Source organism: Patiria miniata, unplaced genomic scaffold, assembly GCF_015706575.1.
Source record: "Patiria miniata isolate m_02_andy unplaced genomic scaffold, ASM1570657v1 HiC_scaffold_24, whole genome shotgun sequence".
Taxonomy (NCBI): Eukaryota; Metazoa; Echinodermata; class Asteroidea; order Valvatida; family Asterinidae; genus Patiria; species Patiria miniata.
In genome coordinates this window covers 6,273,992-6,297,054 of record NW_024037063.1, presented here as the reverse complement: position 1 = coordinate 6,297,054, position 23,063 = coordinate 6,273,992, and the positions used below count along the sequence as shown (strand labels likewise).

Here is a 23,063-nt window from a genome sequence, read left to right as displayed (position 1 = left end):
TCTGAGAGACTTTGAACGTGTATTCAGGGCATTTTGAGCAAATCTTAAATACATGTAACATCATCAGTAATTTAAATTTGTATCCATATAATTTGGTCAGGCATCGATGATGGCAGTAAATACCAGTATTTGCTCTGCTAATTTTCAGTTTCTGATTATAGCGGTGAATTTAATTAATTTTTTTCCCAATGCTTTTAGAAAATGACACTTGGTTTTTTTGCCGAGAAAAGATTTGTGGATCATTTTTTTTTTTCTGTTTCGATTCTGGTATTTCTAGGTGTTTTTTTTATCTAGTTGCATGTTTTCCAGTGACAGACAATTTGCATTTAGGCCTACATGTAAGTTGTCTAAAATGAAAGAAATGTGAAAGAAAAATCTCCAAAAAATTTAGAATATATGTTCTCTACTGAAAATAGTATTCATAAATAACTAAGACAGCTTACCCATCCCTATTGGTCGAGAGCCCGTCACATGGGTGGTTTTAAACGGTTGATAAAACACAGGCTGGCTGGTTTTGAACACTTTTCCATGTAATGTTTATCACATGAAATATTCATGAAATGTCACATGACATTTGGACTTAACCTTCCTTTTACCCTATTATTGGTTGAACATTCACAGTCTCCACTTAGGCATGCGCAATACTACATGTACCATTGAGTTTGTATTTCATAAGAGTCCTAAATTCACACTGCACCGGCACCGCCACCGCCACATCGCGCAGGATGCACCATGCGGCATGCGTACCATTCTCCATATAAGGAGATGTTTAGGACTACCGTACTCACGAGAGGCACTTACATAAATGTACATAATACATACCATAGCTAAAGGGGTGGTTTAAAAAACATGAAGTAAAAATGTTGAACAATATCGTTGCAAATTTATAATTTTTGACTTGTTTTGACTTTTTTACTCAAAAGTATTTATCTTAAATAAATATTAAACAGGTAAGTTTAAAACCGGCTCATGGGCCTGGTTGCCAATAATTCCCCTTGTCTTCAGCTTGGGCCATTATCAGTGTCCAGGCCCCTGATGAGCCAGCCAAGCACATATTTATTCCCTTGATTAAATTTACAATGTTAATAACTCAAATCAACCTTTAGGTCAGAAAGAAGATCCTGAATTCCTGAAAAATGGCATTCAGCTGGCGGCATCGTTCAGGTGTCAGTCAGCAATATATGGCTTGGACTGTTTTGCCTGATTTCTATCTTACCGGTAGGTTTTGGCCAATTGTGAATATATGGCCAGAGAATTGCTACACGTACACGTTATGTAAGCCTACACTCCAGTCCATAATGAATTGGATTGCTTCATTTGCACAGGTGTAACTCCTCAAGATTTATAGCAAGAATTTTTTATTTTGTCTTTTCTTAACTTTTTTCCTTGGGTTTTGAAACAAAAAAAATTGACTGGTCAACTACTCTGTCTCTTACATTTGTACATGGTATGCCTCTGGTGTCTGAAATCCAGGGTAATTTCATTATCATATTTGTTCTGATTATGTGAATTGATGTTTTTTTTATGAAAATAGGAAATCGTAGAATTACATGAGCCTTTTGAAAAGAAAAAAAGAAAGATTTGTAAGCTGTAAGACATAAGTCAGATTATATTGCCATCGCATAAGTAAATCTTACAGTTTATTTGCACAAATTGGAAGACCTACAAGTTTAAAATGCAGCGTTAGTCCAGACATGTTACAACCTGTTTTTCAGCTGCAATTGCAAACACAGCCTCCAGGGAAGATTGTGCCAGTAACGATGATCAAGTACTTAGACTAGATCAAATAGCAGATGAGTAATATATACCAGTGCATCATGTTAAACATGATAAATTGAATTGATTAACTTCATGCATACCCACTAGTTAAACATTCCTTTAAGTTTAACATCTTCAAAGTAGGCGTGATGTAAGATTTCAACAGTCTCTGGATGACTGAGGATGGTGACACTGATCTGTGTCTCTCTGGGGGACAGAAACACTCTATCTGATAAGTTCTGGCATTTGTCATTCATGTTGGGTGTGATCCATATTCTCCCTTGGCTCGATACAGTTTGTATCTTCGTTTCTTTGGACTGTCAATTTCTCTTCCTTTCATCTTCTGACTTCTCGTCTCGGTTTTCAGTTCCTACTTTGTTTGCATTGCTCTTGGTATTTCAAATATTGGATTGACTTATCCCCTTGGGTTTCTGACATCCGGTAGAGTGTTGCTTTTTTCTCCAAAGGCCTGAAAACTAAATACAAGTTTGGCATATGAAGGGCTTTTGGTCATGTGAACCCTCTGAACCGAACTTATATCATTGGAACATGCATTGCTTCACTTTGTATTCTAGTACAGTATGTCTTATAATATTGCTGTATTGATGCATTGAGACAAAGGTAGGCCTACTCCTTTGAAAGGTTAATTTTGTCCTGTGCTCAGGTTGGTGTAGCAGTACCGGTACTTTCCTTGCCTTCCTTCGCTGTGACCCGGGTTCAATTCCTGCCTGGGCCAATATGTGGATTGGATTTTCAGTCCCTGCCTGATTCCATGGGTTTTTCTCAGAATATTTTTCTGGGGTTTTTCCTCCCAAATCTAAAACTGTAATTTCCTCACATTGTGTTCTCTTTACTGGGCAGAATGGGAAACCAGTGGAATCTGGGCTACCCGGTTAAAATAAGAAATGAAGAAATAACTAAAGAAATAAATAAAAAAATTGTTGTGTTTCTCTGATTGTATACTGTTAAGTATAATTATTTACTGGCGGCTGTTGTAAACAATTCTTAAAGCATCCACTACTGCACCATAAACTGTTCCTCATACTGCACACTGTCAGTTTGAATTGAAAACCGTCTCTTTTGCCAAATTTATTTTTCATCTCAGTTGTATGAAATTGAGTTATATTGTGTTTGTGACAGGAAAAATGTTGTGTGCGTGTTTTCTTGTAAATTGATTTTGCACCTGGCCGGAAGCCATATCTTTAGAAGCCCATCCTTTCTGATCATGATTGTTCAGGGTTTTGGGATATGATGGAGTACAAGTAATTTGCATCTGTGGCTAGGGATATGGACTAATCCATTAACCACAATGAGAAGCCATTATTGAGGTTGCACCTTGCTCAAACACTTGCCATGCACTTTTGTCTAATAGGCATTTCCTATTTGCCACAATGCATGCTCATTTCAAATTTGAAAAGGCATGTGACATGCACTTGACCATCTCTCAAGGCTTCTTAGTTTGTAAATACCGTGGGATTAGTCTGCAAGGTACTGTGAAGTGACCTTTCTGAATGGCTGAATTGGATCATCATTTATGTGGCTTTGAAAGATCAGGATTATTACTCAAATTGGGGCAAATGAAATTACACTTTGGGATTAAGATGATAATATCTGTGATTGGCATTGATAATGAATGCTCGGTGTTGATTCCTGGAGGGACCGTACATGTAGATCTGGGTAAAAATGTTGGATATCACACATTCACTTGAATTGCCCTGGAACATGCATGCACAAATAATAAATAAATAAATAAATAAATAAAAAAAATAAAAAATAAACCAAAATTACATACTTTTGTCTGTAAATTTGTGGCATTTTTGCTTTGAATTTTTTTTGCTTTTTGAATTTGGAGGTGGGGTTGTGGTGGTAGTTACATACCATTACCCCGGTATGTACCGTGCCTTTTGCTTGGTTCAAAGCACAGAGTGCACAGTCCTTTAATACACGTAGTTCATCACACTTTGGTTTTCTGATTAGCATGTAGATTACATATCCCTTTAATACACGTAGTTCATCACACTTTGGTTCTCTGATTAGCATGTGGATTACATGTCCTTGAGGAGAAAAGGGGATTGTAAAAGAATCATAAAATGTGCCTTTAAGCCTCCAATGGCAGAATTACCCCTGGAGATCCTATTTCACGTTAAAAGCCTGAAACAAACTTCCCAAATCCTGCAAGAGTGATTCCACATACAGCCAGATGTCATTAGCAAGCCTCACTACAATCCGGCTACGTACATGTACTCAAAGAGTTTCTGTTCCTTCTCATTCTTGGCAGTTCATCTAGACATAATGATCAGCATCATCCAGGGATATAGTTGCAGTTATATAAAGCTGTGAAATTGAGCAGGGATTCAGCCAGACTTTCAGCTATGAATCGTTGAAAATTAATTGTCTCCTTAGGTTGCATTAGTTGTGAGTAAGGAATGGTGACCAGTCACTATTATACCAGCTGACCTGAGAAGCTTGGTGGTCAAGTGGTTGAGGCATCCACAATGAAAGCAGGAGGTCCTGGGTTCAAGTCCCACTGAGCAAACTCTTCACAAACTCACAGACTGCAGTATTTGCTCATAAAAGTACCGGTACGTTTGTGAAAAGAAAAGCCCTAAATTAAAATGTACTGATGCAAATAACACAAGCCTGCAATTTTTTTATCAAGAGTAAGATTGTGCAATGTACGGATAAATTAGCAATCCAATTGATGCATGCATGCATCTTAGCGCATTATATTTAACCTTGAGGAATTACCAGGGCTTCCATTGCTTACGTACACAGTTTGCTGATGATGAATAGAGGTGAATAAGTTGTGCAGTGTACTGTGAAGTACAAGCTATTTTATGTTGGAGACAGTCTTATATTGGATGTGCGCATGGACTGTAGAGGGAGGTGTGTCACCTATACAATAAACCGTTCCCGATTTGGCCAGATTTGTGTCTCCCCATTTAGAATATTGTAACATTAATGTCTATGATGCCACACTGTATGTTCCTGCTGCAGGTGCTGTCCTTTAAAAGTGAAGTGCAAACATTTCAGATTTGTATCAGTCATTTGGTTGCACAGTTGATGGCTGTGATTGGTCAAAACATCATGGGGCAGGGCTTTATGATTGGTTAAAACCAAAGTCAGGGCACACACATCTATCACGGAATCACAGTGGCCCTTTCCTCGCCTTCCACCTCCATGGCATGGGTTCGATTCTTGCCCTGGTCCACGTGTGGATTGGGTTTTCAGTCCCAACCTGATTTTGCAGGCTTCCCCAGAATATTCTTCTGGGGTTTTCCTCCCACAAACCTGTAATTTCTTCTCATTGTCTTCTCTCTACAGTTTCTTCAGGCTTCTGAGCTTCAGTGCCTAGCGGTGCATGTTGGGTGCTTAAAATTGAGGAATCCTTGGTTTCATTAATAAAAAAAACCTAATAATAAGAAAAGCTGTGGTAGAGTGTGACTTTTGCCAATGATCATGAAACCATATGACAGTTAAAATGACGGCATACATGTAAGTGTTTTTTACAAGCATGGTGATGCAACATTACGTGGCTATGTGCTTGTCTGCTGTCTGTCCTGTCACAGGTGGCCTATTCAATTTAGTCATGCCAGCGCTCAGCGTTGGAAAGATTTGGTGGTTAAGAATCTACCTCCAAGTCCAGCCACTCTTTGATTCCATTTGCATGTACCGGTAATCAGACAGAGATCGTAGGACATGGTTCCAAGCATTCATGCCAATCCACATATCCAACTTGATTCTATTTGTAACTCTCTTGCAGTTGCACTTTTCATCAGCGTCCACTACCGGTACATACGTCAGTATGCCATTTACTATTCCCATCCCGCTGTGATGCCAATTATTCATTTCCCTGCTTCATCTTTGAGCCAGAATTGCTATTTCATTGAGGTGTTATTTCACTCACTCGTTACTGCTTACTACAAAGTACAGTGATCTATGGCTCAGGTTGCTGATATTTATTTCCCATGTCATTGTCTGCTGAGATTCGTTTTAGCTTTACCTGTCGGCCTGCTTCAATTAAGCCTTGATGCAGGTTGAGAGTGTTGTTGTCAGGATTTGATAATAGAATGTCAACATTGCATTTGCAAAATAACAAGCCAAGGCATTTATAACTGAATACAAATGTGTAATACAAACCCTAAATTTAACATTTTCCCTTTAAACAGAGGAATAATTGCTTTTTTTTCTTCTGGTTGATTGTATTTGTCATTAGCCATGTTGTTGTGGTTTGATTGCTCAAGTCATTGAAGAGTGACAATTGATGGAGTGTCCCGCTCACTTGATAATTATGAGCGAGTGAGCTGTCAAGTTTGTAAACACACTCTGATTTTACCATAACCAGATGACATGCATTCTTTTTAGCCTACCTGTGGTGTTAATTTTGAGCTGTGTGCTTAAATTATTTTTTGAATGAGGTGAATGTTTAATCAGATTTTTCAGAAAACAGCCTTTAAGTTAGATGATAATTCCTAGAAACGACAACTTTCGTTGTGATACATTGACACATTATGTAACATTTCTCCAATGTAATTTTCTGTATTTCTTGTTTTTTTCCCCCCTCAGATTAGCTGGACAGATCTTGTACAAGGAAAAGGATAGCAGTCACAACCACACACCCGCATCCCTCAGCTAACCGTCACATCAGAAGAGTGCTACTTAAACATTTAGTGAATCTTTACATTGGATCACCGACCCACCTTTCAGTCTAGTATCGGGAGCATTCGAGTGAGCACGTTTACAAGAAACGAGCACAGTAAGTGCCGTGGATCCCTATCAAGAACACAAGTCTAGCTTTAAAGGCCCCAGCATTTTGGAATTGACCATGTGTGATGATGGATCTCGATTCTAGAGTGTGTCTGATGCGCTACATTGCCTAAGTACATGTAGCTCCTCATGGATTATTCCTGTTGGTGTCCTCACAAGGAATCTGCAGCTTTCTGTGAGACAACATACTTTCTCTTGATGAGTGGAAATCACACAAGCTACTGTATTGATTACTGATGCTTTTAAGGTATGCTTTACAGGCTCCCGTCAAATGCAAGGAAATAGTTGCAAATTGATGTAAATTGAAGTTCCTCATGGAAATAGTTGTCTCGCAATTCTCTACTTCAAAGGATTGTGTTGTGCTGTGTCACATCCTGTTTGCCGGAGGTGATATTTTGTGAATTATCGTCCTGCTTCTGGATATCACCATTTTCTACAAGATACTTTTCCCTGGCGATTCATAACCAATCGTTCTAATCATCAAAACGATCGTGAAGTGTAGTAGCCGTCTAGTTCCCCCCGCGAGGTATCTTCCTACGATTGATGATCCCTAACACACTCTGAGAATAATTCCATACTTCGCTTCACCAGAGCATAATTGGATCACCTTATCTCGTATTAGTGTCTGCGTTTTGCCCAGAACACCACAGCATTTTGCGGCCACCATGAATTTCCTTCGGCGACGTTTTTCAGACCCAAACTCGCTGGGCAATGTCCCCAATGGATATTTTCAGAATATCGGATCTGATGATACCAGAGAAAAGACTCTGGCAGCTGCATCTGTTCCTCCTAAGAGAGATCTTGGCTTCTTGAGTTCATTAACGACAGGCAAACAGCAGGAAAGAACCAAGTGTAAGACGTTACTGGTCATTGATGACCAACACACAGACTGGTGAGTTGTTTATTAGGGGCTATTGTTTCTTCTTTAGTTTGTTGATTGGTTATTTTCATATGGATTTAGAGTGAAATTACTGTCCAGGCAAACGCTTTTTAGTTTCTCCTTGAAAAAGTTTATTTAAATTGCCACAAGGAATGTTTTCTTTTAAAATTCCGATGTGGTAAAATCAACATTTGTATTAGATCTGTTTAGCTTTTGGCCAGGCTGTAACCCTTTTACTGCAAGTCAAGTTAGATAAGATGATTCATGCACAATCCCACTAACACCTCTTAGTTAAATACTAAACATTATCAATAATTGAAAATCCACTTCCAGTGAGGCCTAAATGTTTTGTTTCATTGCGGCTAAAAGCCATGTACATGTGACAGACAAGCACTATACCGATCAATCTTTTTGGTCTAACAAAATCTATTCTGTCTCCAATCTGTGATAGCGCATGAATGCGATAAGATTTGAATGATTCACATCTAGTTGGTCTAGCGCTCACTGTTAGCACATGATTGCAATACTTGAATGATTCACATAGCTATTTGGTGTAGCACCTTCTGTTATTGGATTTCAATGGCTTGACCTATTTTCCTCCTCTTAACTGGAGTAATGATGGATACAGTAGATCAAGTAGCTAATGCACCCTGTGCACTCGTTATCAGCTTAATGCTCCAGTTGAGTTTGTAATGCACTACCGAATGGATGATAAATCAAACTTTCCGCCAAGAACTTCCATAATCTACAACGGACCTGAAGAAAACTCAAGGGGTCCACAGTACAGCCGTTGTGCTATGGGGCATTTTGTTAATGTATACTTTGAGGGGTCAACAAAGATTACAAAACAACAGTCTCAACAGCATTTTCCATTCAAGGTTGGGGAAATTCAAACTAGTGACTTTCGATGCAGTTAAAACAAAGTTTTGCATGATGATGTACCGGTGCATGTGTGTATGATACATGTGTAACATTTTTTTAAACACATCAGTGTTGGCCGGGGGAACAGCATGGTTTCTTCCCATAAAAGCATGTACATTACAATGCCGCATCTACCGGTAGCAACATCTTAATTTTTGTTCTTCATAATGTAAAATTTAAAACATAGTTTTGTTTCAGGAAATTTTTCTTTCTGTGAAATATGCCCTGGGATTGATCTAGAATTTTTTATTCTTAGAAAACAATTAATTTTACCCGGTACTTGCACGAGTGTTCCAAAATGCCACTCATAACATATCATAGTCCTCTCGTGTACCCATAGCAATAAATACGTAGCCCATGTTTTTTTATAAAATAGTTGTGAGGGCTGGGGCATACGTACCGGTAGGGTAGGAAAGGGGGAGGTTAGTGAGGGTTTGCTGTAACACCATGTGGAAGAATCTCTTTTGAGAAGATGGGTGGTTCTGAAAAGAACCGGTTGGTTGCGAAACTCGATGTTATCAATATAGGCCTATGCTCTGATCGTCTTCAGGAGGAAAAAAAGGGGGAGGTGTTGTGAGATGCATGTCAAACAAGTGCAGCTACATGTACTTTTGCACAAAGTTGTCCTCTGAGATTTCGATTTTTCCCACGTTTCTTTTTAAAAGATGGTTGACCTCATTAAGTAATATACAGCTGTACCGGGTATATTTACCATGTAGTGAAATGAGGCCTACATGTATTTGATCCAATGATTGTGGACGCATAATTGCTTAATTGACTGTAAGATCAAGCAGACATACATGTAACTGTCCATTAAGGGATGGTAAATGCTTGGCACCTGGACTGATGGTGTTGCATAATGAGGGGGAAATTGATGACTGCATGGGATAATTTGCCCTAAAGCAATCAAATAAGTGGTGGCATGGAATAGGTGGATAGAGCGAGAGCTGAATTTTTCAGTCTGGATCATAAGAAATATCTGAAGTGAGACCATAAATATATAATAGGCTGGCAGTGTTACTGAAGCATGACCACTTAGAGTATTTTAAAACATCACTAATAGTGAAAAGAGCCTACTTGCGCTGGCCTACGGTGAATATTCAAATATTTTTTTACCAAATTGCACGTGGGTGGGTTATTCTATACATTTAGGGTCCAAAGTGTGACATTTTTCTTGTCGTTCTTACTTGGAAATTTGTAATTTGACAGTCAGGTGTCATTTAGAATGCCTCCAAAGATTTTTTAATAGTTGGGTCTATAGATAGAATGACTGCATTAAGGAGTGCACCATGTATGTAATCTATGTCAGATGTAACAGGCATATTGGACAAAAAGTGGACCCCAAATTTATAGAATGACCCCAATTGCTAATAATTTGGGGAAAATTAAGAATGTACATGTACCGGTACATATGTACAAACATGTTTGTTTATTGGTCCATGAATCAACAATGGTACCGGAACCTGTTCAGTGTTAGGGGTTTAAAAAAAAAACAGCACTTGGAAGAAGAATCTTTGTGTTCCACATGAAAGATCATTTTAAAAGCAATTATAAAATATGTATAAGTGAAGGCTTGAGAGATTTAAAATGGAATATTTTATTTTTCCCCACTATTAATTAAAGTTATGTATCCACACACTTCCAAGTTAAACTTCTTTCATGTTTTTCCCTACTCCATGCATGCAAGGCGAAGCAAAGTGCAGTGACCACGCAGATTTGCCCTTTTGAAAAATTGGGAAGGACCCGTCTCTAACTTAATGGAATTCAATTTTATTTTCTTGCGAAGTCTACATATATACGTTTAGCTCTAGGCTCACTCTTAATTTGTTCATTGAATTATTTACGGATGATTTTGTTTGCATACCTGCACATGAACTGCACCCCGTATAAATTTGATTTCCATTGGAAACGTTTCTAAAAACTAACATGATTTTAAAGTTGCTCTGACTGTGCTCTTATGTACAATTTTCTCTTCTCCAATCAAATTTCCAATTTAATGAAATAAATCTGTATTTTTATTTTGGGCATCTGCAACCCTTTGCGTTGCCGTTGTGCATCTAATGCACAACATCTGCCTGAATTATTGCCAGGCTGCAAAATAATTTGAAGGTTGTAAAGTAATGACTAAGTTTGGGCAGATTGTTTCTTTCGATGTCTTTTATATTCAAAATGAATGACTTTTGTATTACTAGCATGACTAGGTGAGAAAAGCATGATAGAATATTGGAATGAAGCTTGAAAATAGCACAGAGCACCATATCTGATCCACTTCCACTTCAAAGTACCGGTACATGTACATGTAATGTCAGAAAAACTGAGGGTTTGAAATGGTGGTGTCATGGAATTTAGCCAAAAGGTGTAGCAATCTGATGATGGTATGATCTCTTCATGGATTTGTAAGGAAACTGTCCTACCAGATATGAATTTCTCTCTGGCCGCAACACGTAAGCCGTGTTTGATTGATGAATTGAAAAAGCTGTGGATATGGCTTACTTAAGTAATTTGTATATTTGAAGCCATATCTGCAGCTTTTTCAATTCATTCATTCCAACGTACCACAAACTCACTCTAGGGCCGTGTCCAAATAACTTGGCTACAGCTTGAATTTACACATGAGTTTATGGGATGTGGCTGGAACTGCTACCATAGACACGTGTGTAATTTCAAGCGTAGCCAAGTAATTTGACGTGGCCTGCTGAATTCTGTGTGAGAATGTGAACAACGCCCTCACTCGTGAAGTTATAAAAAAGTTTGTAAATTTGACATTTTTTCCTAGTTTTCATTTTGGTAATTTACTCAAGTTGCTATTACCAACACAAAGTGAAAACTATCCTAACTCTGTACATGTCTCATGAATGTCAAATTTATTTGAATAACAAGGAATTCATTGACAACGTGGCATCTTTATTTTCTTCTCTCTCCCAAGGCCCAAATATTTCAGAGGCAAAAAGATCCATGGAGAATTTGACATCAGGGTTGAACAGGTAATCATGCTGTTCAATATTTTGTCTGTTGAAATGTATATAAGTTTGCTTTTATTTTTTTTAAAGAAATCATCAATTGAAATAATTTGGTGAAAAACAGTTGATTATCAATTGTTGCTCTTCATTGCTGATGTTTATGATGTACTTAATTAAACATTATGGATTCCTTGTAAAAGTACCCCCTCAATGGTTGCAAAGGGAGATTTGGGGGAAACCACTTGGAAGGTTTATGCACAAAGTCCTTTATCAGTTCAAACAAGGAAATACAAAAAATATAGACGTTACAGTTGCACTTTTTTGGCTGTGAAGTTTTCAAAGTTTGAAGGCCAACTTTCCTGCTTTTGTTTAGGCTGAGTTTTGTGAGCTGAATCTGGCTGCATATGAAGATGGTGGAGTCACTGTCGATCTGAGAGGGCACAGACAAGGACAAAAGATTGTCAGGTCAGTCACCGCTTTGCTTGCTTCATTTGACACATTGGGTCATCATATTGGCAGGTTTTAAATTGCTCTCATGAAATAATTTATGTGCATGGATAGAAAAGTGACCGATTTTTGCTTTTTTTTGTAGTGATTGCATCAAAGTACTGTCAGACAGTTAACACTGAGATATTTAGCTTCTGTACGTTCCCCCACAATCCTCAGCATGTCCGTGACACAATACCATTAATGTGGATTTGAGAAAAATATCCTACTTTAAAACACAGTCAGCAGGGTATAAGTCTTTTGCTGATTTCAATGAAGTAATGAGGGTGTGAGATTTCATAGGCATGTTTGGAATAATCTGGTGTTTGGTGTTTGTTAAAAGTTTCAAAGGAGAAACAAAAATTGAGGATGATGTACACAAGAACATGTAAACATTCCAGAACTTAAAATTAATACTTCAGTATTTTCTTGTAAGTTTGCAAGGGAAAACACATTTTGTATTTTGGGATTTTTACATCAAAGAGGGTTAAATTGGGATTTGCGCTTCACTGACATAATTTTGTTTTCAGCAATAATTTTGTTTTAAGGAATGCCTAGGTACTGCTTACTAGCGCACTCAATCGCCAAACTTGCCAAAGTACGATAAGATCTGGTTCACGGTGCTTATGAAGATCTGTGATTGATATTAACATTTTTAAAATTTTGAAATAAAAGTTTTGAAAATGCTGCTGTAACCACTCACCAAACCCTCCCTTAGTCTGGGTCATATTATTATCTAGATGTAGGATGTGGATCAAGCTATCAAGCTAGTTACTTGGTGATCCGAACAGTCTGGTCGATGTGTACCCTTCATTCAGTTTGGTATTTCTTTACCTTTTTTACCAATCCATCAATAATTTCTTTATTTCAGGACCTTCAAGCCAGATTTTGTTCTCGTCCGTCAGCATACAAGAAGCATGGAAGTTCAAGAAGATTGGAAGAACATTGTCATCGGCTTTCAGTATGGTAACATCCCTAGTATCAACTCATGGCAAGCAATCTACAACTTCATGGATAAACCCTGGGTTGTAAGTTGACATCTTGGTCTTGTTCCTAATGGTTTTATGATGAAAAGAATGAAGAAATTGTAGGTGTCTGGCTGTTTGGATGAACTGTATGAAAAGAGAAGAATTACAAGGGGATCTAAACAAAAGTTTTAAAGGTAAACCACCAATAATATCCATACTTTTTTTACTGTTAATATTTGTTCAACTGTTTACATCCTGACAATGCTAAAAGTTTCCTCATGTAGGCTTCCTGGTCTATATGTACTGTATAGTGCAAACAGTTGTATATAAAATCAGAGGCATCTACTTACTATACCTAGGTGAACTCATGCTCTGTTCAGTTGCAACAACTTCTACAGGTGTGTGTTTTAATTAGACAAAATCCATGCATAAACTCCTTGTGACGATTTCTAAACATGCTCTGGTGGTTCTAAACATATGTATTTATTTTAATGACAAGGTTCATGTATCTAGATACATTGGGTACCGGTACATGTTAAAAAAACGACATTGACAAATTCCTTTTGACTTTCTTTCTGCTGACGAATTTGGAAGGTCCTTATTATCAAGTTATGTAGAATTTCTTGAAAAGCATGGCCTAATTTATTTCTTTTGAAGTTTGCTCAACTGACCAAGATGCTAGAGAAACACGGAAGAGACAGGTTTCCCTTGATTGATCAGGCCTTCTACCCCAACCACAAGGAGATGGTAAGTTTGTACTCTGTCTCGTCTCTCTGTCTCTCTGTGTCGCTCCGTCCTGAATTCATGGCATGATTAATTGGATTGAAGTCTCTAAGCTGGGATGGTATGGCTGGAGGCTTCTACGGTAGCCGCTGCCAAGGTAGCGCTGCGCTCTGCCTCCAATCAATATTAATACCCAGACTGGGATTTGGAAGGCAGATTGCAAAAACAACAAACATTGTGTCCGGCAGACATTGTAGCAACCCTGATCGCCAAAAAATAAAGAAAGGAATATTCTTTAAAAACAAATACAAATAAATTGGCAAGGTTTCTGTAGGTTGGTTTTCTTTTTGTAGTATAACACACACGATGCACCCATTTTCTTAAATTTCCATGGTCTAATGCGTCAAAGTGATTAAAAGTAAATTTTAATCTGTCAGCCAAAACTTCCCAGTTCTTTAGAGATGGAAAAAAAAACGTGACCGACTTAATTCATTCAAATGCATGCACCTTTACCTTTCGTAAGCATTCATAAAATTGAGGAAATTTTTTTTTTTGAACAAAGTTGTGTTTTGGAGAGTTTCATGGAGATAAGTGGCATTGATTTGAAGCACTTGAAAATGAACTGAAACGAAGTAACTGCAAGAACGTTGTTTTCCAATACATGCATGTTGTGCAAATATCGGTATATCAGAAAGTGTTGTCTACTTTGCATGTTGATACAAGCAAACAGCCTTTTCTTTGCCTAGCCTCACATCCATACCATCTCAGTTGATTCTCTTCTTAAACAAACATCTCCATGAAACAAGAAGACTACTCAGGCAATCTGATTGCCAGGCTAATAGGATCACAAGGCCAGTTAAACCGGCCTAATCTGAACTCCACGACGACAAAAGACCATCGGTTCCTTAGGCCTGAAGATGATGAGGCCTCTCAGATGAGCGAGCATCTAAGATGAGTCTTGAGTAGATCCAATAAGACAACTCATTATGGATGCATGAGAAATGATATCAAGGAGGTGAACGTGCACTTCTTGATTCACATTATAGACGACCAGCTTGTTTCTAGTTCAGTAGTTATGTGGCTTTATAACTGATATCCTGCCAATGTGCATGACAATACACTGTATCATGTAAAGTGCTTTGAAATTACGCTATTATGTCACGTCCATGTATTGCCCCCTTTTTTTCTGTCCTTAAGCTGATTGTATCATAGCCGATTGGCAGTGTGTCATCAATGGGTTTTATAGAAGCTCTTTCTGAAACGGACCCCATTGGAAATGGAATGTGATGCTAGTGTTCAAACTATAAAAGTTCAAACTGTAAAAATTTAACTGTAATTTCCTCATGTAAATTCGATACAATGTTTGGATTTAAGCCGAGTTGAAAATTAAACTTTCGTTATCTTTTTGTTTTTAATTACTGCCAATATTTTTCAGTTAATTTGGAAGAAATGATTGTAACTGATTGTGGCAGCCCTGTACATGTACCTTAGTTACTGGTAAATAACTAGATGGCGATATTGTGACGGCTTTTGGCCTAGTGAAGTTGTCCCTGTAGTATTACCGTTATTGCTATCACAGTCTCCAGTGATTATGCTATCTTCTTTCATTTCCTCGCTGAATTAACCAATGCATTTGATCTGATTCTTCACACCTTCTTAATTAACTTCATAATTTGATCTCGGCCAAATTCTTGAATTCCCTAAGCAATGTTAGGAGGTGTACGGTACTTCCATGTTATTTCAGGATACATTTTCTGATGGTTTGTCTTGAAAGAGGAACAATATTTGAACATCAATTCTACCTGTAGTTTTATAACAAGAAGAATTAGTAGTTAGCAGGGTAATGCATTCTACATGTATAGCAGTGCATCTACAGATGTACATCATTTAAAAATTACTGAAAAGTCACATACACAACCAATTAGAAATGTTCAGTATTTTCCTCAACAGTAAACATAAACTTTATTAAATATGAATATTGCAAATAAAATGAACAGACAAGTACATGCAAGTCAGACCGAAGTGCATTACATTAAATTAAAGATTCAAGGAAATGATTCAAAGTCAGCTAGCTGTGAAACTGAACAAATAATATAATAAATTATAATACTTTAGTTTAAGCATAATTTAAGACATTACTAAGAGCATTTGTGGCTTACTTATGTACATTGTAACATTTATGAATTTATACATGAATTTAAACAGGTTTTTGGAATCAAATGGTTGAATTTGTACTATGCAACCAAATCACATAGATGGAAACATTAATGGTTTTGAGATGCCCTGTCATAAAGATATTAAGGATTACTTAGTACATATTGAAATTGTTTTTCTTCAAAATTTGTTCATTTTTCTAATGAGGTACTCTTATATTTGACATTTAAAAAAAATTGACACAAAATAGTGCAGAAATGGTACGCTGCAACAAAAATAGCCAAAACAATAAACTGTAAACCAGCCGCTGTTAAACTTATCACTATTAATCAAATGATACAAATTCTTAAAATGATTTTTGTATCCATTAAGTTTATGTCAAAGTTGTCTTACACGAGGTCACGGTGTTCCACAAATTATACATTTGAACAAATCTATTGTACGTTTACAATAATGCCAATACTTTAAGCATAAATGAAGTAACTGATACTTGTTTAGCTGTACAAAGCAACAGAATGCAAGAAAAGCTTTTAGGAAATGCAATGCTTATTTGAAAAGCAGAATTAATAATTGAGGATGAAAGTTCGTTTCCTGTCCCATTCTCATGTCAAGTAAATAGAAGATACCTTTTTGGGACTTGAGTCACAGAGCTCGTATCAGGAGCTTGCGACACCATCACGGTGTCTTTATCAACTGGCATTGTTGTGGCCCTCACATGACCCATCACGTGACCAAGCTTGGTCACATGACAGGAGGCGGTCGTTCACGTGGGCCAGATCATACCCTCCATCTGTGTTCATATCAGGGCAATGCCTGCGGATTTCTACTGCCTCACGGACAATGTTAAGACCATCGCCAAGGAGGACGACCTCTGGAAGCGCAAAATCTGTGAGGAAGTAGAAATCCACAGGCACTGCCCCTATATGAACACGGATGGAGGGTACGAGCTGGCCCACATGTATGACCGCCTCCTGTCATGTGACCAAGCTGGGTCACATGACGGGTAACGACAATGCCAGTTGATAAAGACATCATGATGGTATCGCAAGCTCCTGATACGAGCTCTGTAACTCAAGTCAGTTTACCAGCATTAAAAAGTTGGAAACTTATTCAGACCATAAATTACAATGTTATTGCATATAAAATGCACAAGAATTTTCTTACAAGCAGAAGCAAGTATTTTACATTAGAGTACAATTTACAAAATAAATACTGTGTAGTCAGTGATCATAGGATTGAAATTATCAACAGCTTAACTGAAATTTGTTTGAAGACAGTGAAGCATACAGTGCTGAAGTCATGTACGTTTCCATGAGCACAAATTTGTATAAGTATGAGTGCGAGAAAGACTATTTTGTCATGGGTATGAGTAGGAGTACAGGTAATTTGTTCTGCTTCTCATACAATCAGGTTTCAAATAATCAAGGGAGGACTCAAGCATGCTGACTCCAGAAAATGAAAATGTCATTTCATTTTGTGTTATAATACCATTCATTATACTGTCTGTTTCGATAGTACAGCATAATTTGGATATGACATTTTGACCTCAAATTCCAGATTCATTAACTGAGTAGATTTGATGACATGTACAGTGTCTTTCACTTGCTTTGCCGAAGAGATGATATTTGATGTTCCGTAATGTCCCCATTAGTTCTTGAACACATACATGTAGTTCATGTAAATCCAACCGATAGCTTAGTTTTTAATTGCTTAATGAAATAAGGCTATACCGTATGAGACTTGTTTTCTGTACAAGTTATTTATAAGTTAAACTGATACCAATCGGACAGTTAAAATATAGTTCCTTGGGTTTTGGTGGCTTTGTTTAAAAAATTCAAGGCACATACATTTGTAGTACTAAAAAATGGTGTTCAAAAAGTACAAAAGTATTATATATTTTACAAAAAGTGTAAAATGCTATAACAGTGCATCTTTGGCTGTCATAGAAAGTGGGGTGCTGGGAGTTTAAAAAGTTTGGAAAAAACAGTTTACATTAATGTCTTTTTCTTTGGTAGTAGGGTGGGAGGGATATGTGTAAGTTTTACAAAAAGTAATACAGGTGATCTTAACATTTAAAAACAGTACATCATGGCAGTGTAATGATAGTAATTTACAGTGTTTAGTTGAGTTCATCACAAGCCTAGTCGCAAGTAAATCATAAGTCATTTCACAAGTCTACAAGTAAGAGGAAAGAACAGTAACAAAGGAATGCCTTTGCCATAGTTCATTTGAATAGCTTGTCACTTGACTTACTTGTGGTTGACTTGTGACAGGCTCGACTACGACACCTGTCATATCTCAAGATGGCTTACATTGTACATTGACTTACAACATAACTCAAGGAATAACATGATTATGTCTAGGCATCTTGTGAATTGGTCGTGTGCAGTTATGTCTCGTCATCAGTTCATGAGTCTGAAACCATTTACATGCGCCACCATCATGTCTAACACAAGATGAGTGTAGGTTGTGACATTGGTCAGTCATTGGATCCCAGAAGCAGCTGTCTCCTTGCTCTGCACGCTCCTTCTCTTGCTGTCCACATGGAGAAAACTTCCCGCAGGTGTCAATCTGTGGCATTGATGACAAAGTCAAGAAAAACATCTATTCAATCAGAAGTATTCACATTTCAATTCTCAAGAGAAATACATGTTGAGAGCTTAGTTCACAAACATATTTTGTTCTCTTTTCGGTGGTCAATTTGTTTGTATTAATGACAAAAGTTGAGAAAAAATATTTTCAGTCAGTTATGCTTCATCTACATTTCATTTTAAAAGGATGACAATTTGATGACTTGGTGGATCATGTTTTGTTTCTTTTTTTTTCATGGGTTTGAGATAAATAAGTTTGCATTTGAGAACTTGTTTGAAGTGCTGTTTTGATCATTGGCACAGATATGGACATGTAGCCCTGATTGTGTAAGATTTTATTCTTGATTAATTCAAATGAATTGAGTGGCTTGTGCTGGCTTCTACATATTGACTATGCCTGGTCAACATAATTTTGTTGAAGACATGTATTCTCAATGTTTGCATTCTGATGCCTTTTATATCGGCCCTTAATTAGTTATGTAACCCCTTGTCTTATGGTATTTGTTCTGGGATATAAGTTTTCCTGCAATCACCTGATTTCAAGTTTTTTTATTCGAATTGTAAACAAAAATTGGCATCATGTATGTATGTACTTTTCCTGTACACCTCAAATTTGAGGCAAGAGTGTCAGGGTCCACTTGTTAGTTTCTTGTTTCTGCTGCTTACCTGACATGAATCACAGTTCTTCTCGTACCAGTATCTTAAACCTCGTCTCTGATGTTTGGATAGTTGTGACCATGGTTCCCTCCAGTTACAATTGGTGAACTTCAGTTTGGTATCGGTGAGTAGACCTGCAAATCATAACGAGTTGAAAGTTACTTTTCTCTAATTTGCATTAATTTCTGATTTGTTGTCTTGTTAGGATCATGGTTGTGAAAAAAAGCAGCTGTAGGTTCCCCCAAAAAATCGTTTCCCCCCCTCCATTTTTGTGGCTATAAATGTACTAGTTTGCTTGCATATCCTGGTTGTTTCATGTGAAAAAAAATTACTACTGGTATGTATACAACATTTGCAAACAACAGAGGGCGCTATCATCACTTTACAATGAAGCTTTACTGATAACTTTTTAATAGCCTCAACACTCAGCCAAAAAGATGCACAATCCTTGAAGTTAGTGACGTGACCAAATATAATCGTATTTAACATTTTGAGTATTATCTATTAGAACTGTTGTCTTAATTATTAACTGCTGGGAAACAATTAACTTGACTTCATGTTATGAACAGTGCCAAGTTTGAGAAAAAGGAATTATAGTTGGTTCTATAATTAAATGGGGATAAGCTATCAAGGCAGATCGTTGTGATTGTCTAGTCCAAAAAAAATTGATTGATAATTCTAAGAATAAACACATTTACACTGTTTGTTTAAATGTTTTCAGAATTGATTCAAGGATCGAAAGCTTACTCACCCATAATGACATAAGTTTTGCCGACCTCCAGATCAGCCACTCCACACATTGATTCATAGTAAGATGTCACAATCTCAGGATGACTACCAACGGCAATAAACTGATGTCCTTTGTAGACTTCCCTGACCCATAGCTTGTAAGATCTCTGGGCACTAGTCAGCACTGGTAAGGGCAGTTTCTGCAGATTGTGAGCATCGTAGCCTTTCTTGACTAACATCTTCTCTGACTTGATTCTGGCTTTGATTACTGTGGAAGAATAGAATGCAGTTGAGAAATAAGTTTAGTGTTCTGGAGAGTTGAGACATTTACAATGACGAATCAAATCTTTGTTTCCACTCACTAGGCTTGTAAGTTTTCCCTGGTATTGTGGTAAGCTGTGTTTTTTTTCTACTTATAAAGTTTTCTACATCTCAAAATATGTAGAGTTTCTTTTGTAAAACCAAAATGTTATTGTTAGACTGTCTTTCAAAAAAGTTAGAGAGTCTAGTCATTGTAAATAGTTGACTACGGTTCACATTAACAAACAAACAGAACAAAAAAAACAACAACATATAAACAGTATTTGTAAACAGTTGGCAAACAGTGGCAAACTTAGAAAACTCCCAAATCCCCTAAAAAGTAGATTATCTTTACAAACAAGAAGAAGCCTAAATGATAAACAAAAAGATAAACAGAATCAGACTGTTAGATTTAACAATAACATGCACCTGCTATTTGGAACATGTAAAATCCTTGACTGCAACACCTGTCCTTGATCAAACAGAAGCCATTATGCAATGTGGAGCAAGGTGTAGCTGGCTATTGTTGCTGGTAGATTAGCTGATAATTGTTTGTTGGTTTAGTCATTTATACTGCCTTTATGTAAACTATGGCACACTCCTGCACAGTCTATTATGTGCTATGGGGCAGTTTTATGGCACTGCTAAGCATTTGATCTTGTGCATCCCTAATTACATGTACAAGTTGCAATTTATTTTATGGTGAGACAAAATAAAATGCTGAATGTCTTGGGGAAAAAATGCAGGATTGAAACATTGAGCAATGAAGTATTTAGCAAAAATGGAAACACACACACAAAACACCCAAAATAAAAAAAGAAGAAATCAAGAACAAACCCCCAATCCAATGCAAAACTAGTATCTGACCATCTAACAAATGAAACTAACTGTTGACTGCATTGAATAAGTTTTAGTTTTTGTATTTTGAGTTTTTTTTAATCTGCTTCTCCCATTTACATTGTACTGTGCAGCTGTTCTAGACTTCTTGTTTGGCCCATTTACTATGGATACTTTGCCAGTAAACAATGTGATACTAAACATACACTAGAGTAAGGCCACTTCACTAAGCCATTGTAATGACAATGAACTAGTTGCTGTGAATCAGTCATATGGTTAGAGGACAATCAACGCTGACCAAGGAATAGACTAGTGGCGTCACTGCTTTCCAGACAGAGGATGAATACCGAGTAATCAGAATAGAGAGACAACAAGCATCTAGTCCAGTTACCATGGGGAGGGGATTTCATTAACTCTTGTTTGTATCACTTTTGTTGGTCTTGTTTATTCAGGAAAGTTGCCTCATTCATATCGGTTGTGGATGACTGGCTCATGCAAGCATGGGGGGTGGGGGGGTTGTGGTAAATTTAAAGGACGTTGGAAATAATAAAAGAACCCTGAGGGCTTTTGGCACGCGACGCCACGCGAAGCCGCACGAGTGGGGGGTTGTGAGTGGCATTGTGCATCTATCATCGTTGTTGTCAAACAAAGAGAAAAGCTATGTCAGTAAGGAGCTTAAGCCTGCCTGGTATTGTCTGCCGCTGCCAAAACTTTCAGCTTTTATTCCGAGTACCCGCTCCATTGATTGACAAAAGGTTACTGGGAACAAAAGAACATCTGCATGACGCGTGCCTGGCATCACTAATCAGCCAAAATACTGGCTGGATAAAGTGTCGGCCATCCCAAATAGAACTGCAGGAGTGTTTTGTAGCTGCTGAAGTTAAAGAAATTAGTCCAAAGCTGTTGCTGGGACTACATAATAAGGTTTTTTCTCAGGATAATCTTTGGATCACGTTAAACCCCTTAAAATTGCTTCTTTTTCCTCCAATTTGTAATGCGTCTTACTTGTTGGTGGATGATGGTTACCGGTACTTGAATTGACAGGACAAAAAGGAAACTTAACAATAATCCCAAAGTAATGTTGTCAACTGATAGGAAGTGGTGTGATAATCTGAGAAGTTAATACTCCGACTATCAAGCATTTCAGCAAATTATCCTCTTGCATTATGAATTCTTTTGCATTTTGCAAACTCATACACTACAATTAAACTGTGAACCAATTTAAAGGGTTTTGTTTTTGTAGCAGTATGTTCTGGAGTTGCACCTTTTGATGCAACATGAATGCACCAAACATAGGGAGTACACTTTTAAATAAATAAATGAATCGTGGCAGCTTTGTTGATGAGACAGTGTGAAGCAAGTTCATGAAAGATTAAAATTGAAAACATTTCAAACAAATAGGGCCTAAAAATAAGGTGAGAAAAAAAACACCATACTTTAAGTCCATAGTCGTGCCTGACCAAAATTCTTTTTCAACCAGCAAACCAAACAACCAGGATTATGAGTAAGCCTGACTCTCATGATTATGGACTTTATCATGGATTATTTTTTTTTTATTTGAAAGGTAAATGTACAATTAAAATTGGTCTGTGAAAGGAGTTAGAAAGGTAACTTCGGATTTAAATCTGCAGCTGTAATCAGAATGCTTGTGGGTCCAAACATTTTTGTAAAAACGAGATATTTCAGGAGCTTCATGAACAGTTTATTTATAAAAATTCCAGAGTTTACTCATTTACTCACCCATCTATGTTGTAAAAGGAAAGTGAACTTACCAAAATGTGAGTTGCAGAAGTGGTGTTGTGTGTGTTGTGGTAGACAGGAGCACGCAGCAACATGCTCAAGATGGCTCGCTATCATCATCAGGAGAAATAAACACCCAGAAACATCACTGGATGAAAACGTTGCCATCGTAGATCAGTAGCTGATGAGCGTCCAGCCAATCCAACGATACTTGCAAAGCTTCTCTCTCTGATCAATGTAGACAGATAACTGTGTTCGCTTCACCAACCAACTTGTGCTTGAAGTGAGACTGAAGTTGCAACTGATCCAGCATGGGTATCAAGCAAGACCTGTATATTTCAATTCTCACTCGTTGAACACCAAACAACAACTAACATCACCCCCAGAACCCAGCGTAGTCTAATATTGATCGTTGGTATACAGTACACAGCTGCTTTATTGACTTAGTCCCTGTTTACCACCAATAGGAGGCAAGCTAGCCAGCCAGCCGTAGCCAGGAACTACCCCCTCGTGTCGCCCTTTGTTCATTAGTGCAAACCCTTCAGCGCACCCCTCCACAATACACCTGCACGTGTGTGGTGTGTGCGTGAGT

General features: G+C 37.6%; 2 protein-coding genes across 3 annotated transcripts in view; one reads left to right on the top strand and one right to left on the bottom strand.

Annotated features, from left to right (window-relative positions):
* The window catches only part of LOC119731667 (synapsin-3-like), a 21,332-nt gene extending 5,240 nt beyond the window's left edge, over positions 1 to 16,092 (top strand). Inside the window, exons 2-7 of one of the 2 annotated variants that reach the window (XM_038204873.1) lie at positions 6,325 to 7,417; positions 11,253 to 11,310; positions 11,660 to 11,751; positions 12,644 to 12,800; positions 13,398 to 13,487; positions 14,661 to 16,092. In XM_038204873.1, coding sequence (XP_038060801.1) covers positions 7,191 to 7,417; positions 11,253 to 11,310; positions 11,660 to 11,751; positions 12,644 to 12,800; positions 13,398 to 13,487; positions 14,661 to 14,675 — 639 coding nt within the window. In that variant the 5' untranslated portion in view covers positions 6,325 to 7,190 and the 3' untranslated portion in view covers positions 14,676 to 16,092. Of the gene's footprint in view, positions 1 to 6,324; positions 7,418 to 11,252; positions 11,311 to 11,659; positions 11,752 to 12,643; positions 12,801 to 13,397 lie in introns of both variants that reach the window. The other variant, XM_038204872.1, reaches the window with a different exon arrangement.
* LOC119731666 (metalloproteinase inhibitor 3-like) lies at positions 15,409 to 23,063 on the bottom strand. Its single transcript, XM_038204871.1, has 4 exons — positions 22,504 to 23,063; positions 19,617 to 19,862; positions 18,875 to 18,999; positions 15,409 to 18,188 (listed from the first exon to the last, which is right to left on the bottom strand). Exons 1-4 carry the CDS (start codon positions 22,637 to 22,639, stop codon positions 17,955 to 17,957), a joined length of 741 nt encoding a protein of 246 aa, XP_038060799.1. The 5' UTR covers positions 22,640 to 23,063; the 3' UTR covers positions 15,409 to 17,954.